We start from the raw sequence: 8350 nt of genomic DNA on the forward strand, positions 1-8350 counted from the left end.
AAAGTGTGGTAGGGTCTTGATGCATTGACTGCGGGTTATTTTTGTTTGTTTATAGAGAGCATGTTATTACATATTCTTGTGTGAGTACGTTTTATTTTAAATAAATAAAAATGTTTATGGTGGTTCAATTTAACTTTCATTTATACTTCATTTTTTGCACCAATAACGTGGCAGAACCCTCATAAAAGTGTCAATTATAACTGTTTGATTGATCACACATTCATTCATACCACATTCCTCACATTATCAGGCATTACAAAGCAGCATTTTATTCCAATGTTATGGAGCAGAGAAAACAAAACAAAGTATCCTCGTGTCATCACATAAATTTTTTATTTTTTTTATTTATTCAGTTTATTTCCGACATGGTTACATTCACTTTTTTTTTTTTTTTTTTTTTTACATTTTTTGTACATGCCGAAAAAGGAGACGAGAGAAGCAGTTTGCTTATCCGGGTCCCGTCCCCTGTTTTACCATCGCAGATTTACATGGGTTTACATGTCTCTCTGGTCAAAACATTCTTGATTTCTTCTGAACGTCCTTTTTTGTGTATTTTCATCTGTAGTCAGTGTTGTCCTCTATCTTTGTTTTTGTTGGCCTTGTTCCCTGCCAGACGTTGTTAGCATTCCTCCAGTTCAAGAATAGTTCCTCTTTCGAAGGTGTTTGGAAGGTTCTTCCCTTTTCATCCACAATGTCACCTTGTTTTGTCTCTACATCAAGGGTAATCCAGCTGTTGTTAGTTCTATTGGCAGTGTTGTATTTTCCACTGTCTGATGATGGGATCCGATCCAACTTGTATAAACACATCACCACATCCCAGTTCACAAGCAAAGTAGTATTTTAATGTAATATATCTTAGTTCATAAGCGTGTTTCTAACTGCTGTTGTTAGTTTTATTGGCAGTGTTGTATTTTCCACTGTTAGATTTAACTTGTATAAACACATTATTATATCTTAGTTCATAAGCAAGGCAGTAATTTCATTGTATATAAAAAAAATCGTGTTTCTAACTGCACATAGGACAATAAACACTTTGAATTTAAATTTAATGTAATCCTTAATCACCCCACCACCTAGCAATTAAAATGAATAAATGACAGACCTTTTTTACTCTTGGTTTCCACATTTAATTCGGTCTCCGTAAAATAATCACAGTCTGAGTTTTGTTTCCAGTGTTTATATAGATCTGGGTCCATATCCATGATTACCATCAGTAATGTTGTTGTTTAGGTGGATCCTTCGTATTTTCCCAAATTGTCCATCGTTTTGATGAGAACTGGTTTTCCGTCCTCTTCTTCCTGGATGTAAATCCTGCAGTTTTTTGACCACGTCTTCATAATCTTTCCTTCTTTTTTTATTTGGCGTGCTTTCCATGCAATGCTTGCATTTTGTTTCGTCAGGTTTTCATTGATGTACACCTTCGTTCCCTTGAGTTTGTTTCCTTGCTTGATTATTTCTCCTTTGAATTTTATATTCGTGAAGGTTATTTTTACAGCTCTGGTATCATTTCTCTTTGGCAGGAGATGGCAGGAGTTGATGTTGTCAGGGTTCAGGACAATGTCCTTCGACTTCAGGTAGTCAATGACCTGTTGTTCAATCGATTTTGTTTCTTCGTCACTCCTGGGTTTTATCTTTAGGCCTGTGATGATGACATCTTTCTCTCTTTCCTTTTGTTCCAGCTGTTCAACCCTCGCGTTCAACATTTTTATCTCTTCAGCATTTCTTTCAGTTCACAGGTGAGCATTCTTTTCTTTCAGTACCTTTGTTTCGCTTTGTAGTCTTTCCAGTGAGTTTTCCAGCGTCTTTTCCAACGACTTTATCTCGGCAGATAGGTTTTGTAGACCCTCGCGTATCATCTCCTTGACCTCTTCCAAACCCGAATTGGGTTCTGAAGGGCCTCCCTGCGGTTTTTTCACCATTTTCCTTCAGTCTTGGGCCCAGTTTTTCAGGCTGTTCAGGCTGTTCAGCTGTAGCCAGCTGTAGCCAAGGTCGTGTTATCGGAGCAAAGGAAAACACGTCTGCTCTCACCAAACACCAGAGAATATATGAATACAATGGCATAGCTCTTTTATTTACTCACATTTTAACATAACAGCTTTTATATTTCAAATGTTGATTTCCATCTCATTAAAAAGGAACAGAATGAATATCAAACTTCCGTACTCGTTGTCCTCTCCAAAGGTGGACAATCATTGAGCAGAAGCTTTTAAAAGAACCAGGTTTCTTTTTTTTCAAAACCACACTTGGTTCAACCTTCTTCGTCAAATGTATTATTTCCAAAGAATTTAGCAGATGAAACTGATATGTACAACAAGCATAAGTTCACCCATCAAGTCTATCAAGTCCAGCCAGCCTTTGAAAATCTATATTTCTGAGAGCTAATGGGTCAGTATTGATGTGCTGCCAGTATGGGCTGCCTGCACAGGGGACAGGTGTTGTTTTCAGAGAGCCAGTGATCAATGCAGTGAATGTGAAACTCATGAGAACAGGGCAGGAGGCGTAGCTTGTTGCCTTGAGTGTACTCGTTGATACAAATGCAGCACGCATCATCGACCTCTTCCTCCACACTGGCCTGGTCGTAGGTCCGTGTGGATAGATTGTCAATCTGCTCTTTGGTCAGACGTTGAGGGAGTTCATCATCCTCCTCATTGTCCAATAAGAATAACTGTAATAGCTGCAGTTCGTGTATTGTGATGTCCTCCACTAGGTCGCTATCTGTGGAGTTCACGTCTCCTGCAACAAGCCCGGCCTGAGCTCCTGGCTCCTCCTGAATCCCCACCATCTCCATCCTCTCCTGAACAATATTGCCTCCACTCAGCTGAGCAGGTGGGCTTTCAACTCTATGTAAGTGCCCAACAAGGTTAGCATTACTATTTGTACCACTAGCGTCTGCATGGTTGGGTGCAATACTTTCAGAATCAGCCTCGGTTTCCATTATCGAACTGAGCTCCCCAAATCCAATCATGATCTGGCGCAGATTGGACCTTAGTGCAGTTGTGTTTGGTTCTCCCAGGCTACCGCCGCTGTGACTTTCAAATGTTATCGTGTTCTCAGCCACTCTGGCATGAAACTGTGTTCTGCTGGCGATGCTGTTCCCACCCTGGAAAGCTCTTCTCAACCGCATGTCCAAAAAGATGGTGGTTGGGTTACGATCCACTGCTAAACTTTCTGTTCCTGTTCCATGTGACTCGCCCTCCTGTTCTACCGTTTCTACAGCTTGTTCTGTTTGGACGACAGGTTCTCTCATCCTAGCCTCTCCAGTCTGCACGAACACTGCAGAGGTTGTGCTGCTGCCTGGCTCAACGGTTGGGTTGGGAGGACTACTAACAACACTGTTTGATGGAGCAGGTGTTCTGTGCAAAGGGGACCGACTACGCCTTTGACTGGCACTGGGAACAGGTGTTCTGTGCAAAGGGGACCGACTACGCCATGGACTGGCACTGGGAACAGGTGTTCTGTGCAAAGGGGACCGACTACGCCATGGACTGGCACTGGGAACAGGTGTTCTGCACAAAGGGGACCGACTACGCCTTTGACTGGCACTGGGAACAGATGTTCTGTGCAAAGGGGACCGACTACGCCTTGGACTGGCACTGCGAACAGGTGTTCTGTGCAAAGGGGATCGACTACGCCTTGGACTGGCACTGCGAACAGGTGTTCTGTGCAAAGGGGACCGACTACGCCTTGGACTGGCACTGCGAACAGGTGTTCTGTGCAAAGGGGATCGACTACGCCTTGGACTGGCACTGCGAACAGGTGTTCTGTGCAAAGGGGATCGTCTACGCCTTGGACTGGCACTGGGAACAGGTGTTCTGTGCAAAGGGGACCGACTACGTCTTGACGCACAAGAGGAAACCCCAGTCAAGGCAGAAACTCTGCGTACATGACCACGTGATCGAGTCCTGCTGCCCCGTGGCTTGTGTGTTGCTGCTGCTGGGATTGCTGACTCCGGTGGAGAAAGAACCTGGGTGCTCAAGGGCAGCGCGGTCGAGCTGCTGCGCATGCTCCGTGTCTGCATCCTCCTACTGATAGCTGGGCGGGGAGACAAAGAGGGGCTGGGTCTTGAAGTAGCTGAAAGCCGGGAAGTTGAAAATGAGGAAGAGGTGGCCGTGTTTGGACCACTGGGTGGCGGCTCTGCAGTTTCTGTCGAGTTGTTGTGCTCCCCCGGCTCAGGTTGATGTTGATATCCAGGCCAAATCGAAACTCTCCACTGTTCGGGTTGGTCCGACTGCCTGCACGCCGTGTCACGACCTGTCACGACAATCTTTTTTAAGACAGCAATGGATGTTTTGTTATTGCAATTAAATAAATGAATTTATTTTATTGCATAATTGTGACCATCACCAGCCCTCCCTAAGGAAGGGTAAGAAATACTTTATTTTAGGGAGGATATAAAAAGAGGGGTCAGTGTTACAACTAGGTGAGGGGGAAGGGAACAGGGAGGAGAGAGTCAAGGTAGGAAATGAAAGGGTGGGGAAGAGATGATTATTTTAAAGTGAGCGTGAGACATGAAGTTGTAGTTGTGCATATTGTGCATATTGTGTTGTGTAATCAAACTTTCTGTAGATGCTCCCATTGCATTATTTTCTCCGTCTCATTTACACTGAAGAGTTGTTTATGGGGTGCCAAGTATAAAAATTTAGTATTAAAGTTGTAGCTAACACATTTTCATTATTTATCTTACTTTTCTCATATTTAGCACATTTTCCTACATTTAACACAACATTTAACCACATATATAGAGGTTAAAAAAAGCATTAAATCTAAATATTTAAATCTAAATGGTATTTGTTATATCTAAATGTTAAGTCTATATCTAAATTTTAAATCTAAATCTAAATGTTATATGTTATAGAGAGAAACCCCAAGGTTTTGTTCAATACTATTGAAAATCTTGTTGCACCCTCACCGTCCCATGTGCCTGTACACACACAGGAGGACTGTAGCAATTTTTTAAATTTCTTTGTCAATAAAGTACAAGATATCAGGGCTAGCATCACTCCTCCCTTGGTTAGCTTGTGCAGTGCATCAGCCCCTGTGAGCTCATGGTCCTCCTTCACTCCTGTCAGCCGATGTTCAAGTTTTAGTAGGAAAGATGAAACCCTCATCGAGCACTGTAGACATTGTTCCTAATTCTCTGCTTTTAAGTGTTTTTGATGTTGTTGGTCCTTGGGTGGTAAAATTGATTAACCTCTCACTTTTATCTGGCTCGGTCCCCAGCTTTTTTAAACATGCGATAATAAACCCCATTCTTAAAAAACCCAATCTTGATCCGGGGGAGCCTATAAACTACCGGCCCATATCAAAGCTTCCCTTCATGTCTAAAATCATGGAGAAAATGGTTGCTAAGCAGCTAACCTCATACATGGAACAGCATGATGTTTATGATAAAAATCAATCTGGTTTTAGATCAATCCACTCCACTGAAACTGCTCTTCTGAGTTTCTAGTGACGTGATGATGGCCACTGACTCTGGTCGTTACACAGTTTTAGTTTTACTTGATCTGACAGCTGCCTTTGATACAGTAGATCATAGTATACTGGTTGATCGACTCAAATCCGAGATGGGGTTTTCTGGTACTGTTCTCCAGTGGTTTACCTCTTACATTAATGGAAGAACCTTTAATGTGGCTATTAACGATGTTATGTCTAATATGTCCAACCTGTCATGTGGAGTAGCCCAGGGCTCTGTTCTGGGACCTGTTTTGTTTTTAATGTATCTGATGCCTCTTGGTCGGTTGATCCGTGGTTTTAAAAATGTGTCTTATCATTATTATGCTGACGATATCCAGTTGTACTGCTCCTTTAATGAGTCAGAGTTTCACTTTTTATCCGAGTTCTTAGACTGTATATCCTGTATCAAAAACTGGCTGTCATCAAATTATCTCCAGATAAATTCAAACAAAACAGAAACTCTGATCATTGCTCCTGATAAAAACATCCCTCTAATTAAAAACTCTCTTGGTGATCTGGGCTCATCTGTTAAAACCAGCCTCAGAAACCTTGGGGTTGTTTTTGATCAGTCCATGTCTTTGGAGGGAAATTGTCGTCAATTGACTAAAAACTGTTTTTACCACCTGAGAAATATCTCTAAAGTGAGGCATATATTATCAAAATCAGATCTGGAACTGGTCATACACACATTTATATCATCTCGTATTGACTATTGTAATTCTGTTTTTACTTGTTTTAATAAGTCGACCCTAAATAGACTCCAAATCGTTCAGAACGCTGCTGCCAGACTTTTAACTGGTGCTTCTAGAACATCCCACATCACCCCATTCTTGCTACTCTGCACTGGCTTCCAGTTAAGTTTCGCATAGAATATAAAATATTAGTTCTCACGTTCTGAGCATTACATGGTCAGGCCCCTAAATATATCTCGGACTTGTTGTGAGCCTACTCATCAGGGCGATACCTTCGGTCTTCAGGTCAGGGTCTCCTAAAGACCCCAAAAACTAAATTTAAGACCAGAGGAGACCTGGCGTTCCAGGCTGTAGCTCCCAGACTCTGGAATAACCTGCACCAGTCTTTCAGGGAGCTCAACTGTGTGGACACTTTTAAAAAACTGCTGAAGACTTCACTTTACAGAAAAGCTTTTAGTTAACTGGATTTGAATTTTTATTTATCCTTTAATGTTGCTGTTCTTATGATATTTATGCACTCTTGTTTTATTATTCTATTGTGTTGCACTTGTACTTTTACCTCAACTCTGTACAGCATTTTGTGATTTTTTTCTGCAAAAAGCGCTTTATAAATAAACTACTTACTTACTTACTATATCTAAATGTTAAATCTAAGTCTAAATGTTAAATATTATATATCAATATTAAATCTAAATCTAAATCTAAATGTTTAAATCAAATTTTAATAATATATGCTAAATCTAAATGTTTAAATCTAAATGGTATATATAATATCTAAATGCTTAATCATAAATCTAAATGTTAAATGTTCAATCTAAATCTAAATGTTGAACTTAAATGTTTCGCACATATGCTAATTGACCCCGCCCCTTGTAACCTCAACCAATACACAAGCAGAGACACACACAGCCAATCCCACCCATCTCTTCACCCTTCACCGATGCCTGCCTGGGTGATATGTATGGCTGGTTCTCCCGGCGGCGGAGATCAAGCGTACGGTCATGGCAGGTGGATGAGCTGCCCTTCACAGTACACTCCCGCAACACAACAGCGCCACGCAGTTATTAAAATGTATTTTAATGCTGTGGTTTGTCTATGTGTGTTAATTTGATGCAACATGCTGAGATCTCCTGGTTTACATGTGGTTACGGTAGCTGAATAGATAAAGAGGTTTCAACTTCAGGCCATCATGTCATTTCAACGTTGGTCTGCTCAGCAGACGAATTCCAGACATCCCAAAAAAGACGAAATAAAAAAAGGGACCCATGGTAAGTTTGATTGTAAGACCTTATGCGTTCAAGCGCAGTACCTTATCTATTCAGCTACAGTAACCATATGTAATCCATGAGATCTCAGCATGTCACATCAAACTAGAGCATTTAGATATGCTATGTAACATTTAGATTTAAAAACATTTAGATTTAACATATATTATTTAGATTTAGATTTAAACATTCAGATTTAGATTTAATATTTAGATTTAGATTTAAACCTTTAGATTTAGATTTAACATTTATATATAAGATTTAACATTTAGACTTAGATTTAACATATAGACTTAGATTTAACATATAGACTTAGATTTAACATTTAGATATAACATATAACATTTAGATTTAGATTTAAAATTTAGATATAGATTTAACATTTAGATATAACATATACCGTTTAGATTTAGATTTCAATATTTGGCTTTTTTTTAACCTCTTTATATGTGGTTAAATGTTGTGTTAAATGTAGGAAAATGTGCTAAATATGAGAAAAGTATGATAAATAATGAAAATGTGTTAGCTACAACTTTAATTCTAAAGTTTTACACTTGGGACCCCATAGTGGTTTACCGGCGGTGGTGGACAATACGGAGTCATAAGTAATATTTTGTAGTACCTGTACTTTGTGTATATGTTTAAATAAATAATGCAAGTGGGTAGGACGAGAAACATTGTACACTTCTTCTTACCCTTTTTGAACAAGTTTCTTTATTGAGATTGTCAAATATGCTTTTATTTATTCATTATTATTATTATTATTATTATTATTATTATTATTATTATTATTATTATTATTATTATTATCTTGCCTAATCGCATCCATCCTGTAAAAACTGAAGTCAAACACCCTTATTTTATGTATTATATGTACACACCTTAGGCTCTGAAAGACTCTCAAAACACTATCATCGCCATAAAATATTGAAGTGTTGT

The 8350-nt window shown here is 39.7% G+C and overlaps 1 protein-coding gene across 1 annotated transcript; it reads right to left on the reverse strand.

Moving 5' to 3' along the window:
- Positions 1-2340: 2340 nt before the first annotated feature.
- On the reverse strand, positions 2341-3352 carry LOC114454502 (E3 ubiquitin-protein ligase RNF6-like). Its single transcript, XM_028435044.1, has one exon. It carries the CDS (start codon positions 3245-3247, stop codon positions 2387-2389), a length of 861 nt encoding a protein of 286 aa, XP_028290845.1. The 5' UTR covers positions 3248-3352; the 3' UTR covers positions 2341-2386.
- Positions 3353-8350: the final 4998 nt, after the last annotated feature.

The sequence above is a fragment of the Gouania willdenowi genome, chromosome 20 (genome assembly GCF_900634775.1).
Source record: "Gouania willdenowi chromosome 20, fGouWil2.1, whole genome shotgun sequence".
Lineage (NCBI taxonomy): Eukaryota > Metazoa > Chordata > Actinopteri > Blenniiformes > Gobiesocidae > Gouania > Gouania willdenowi.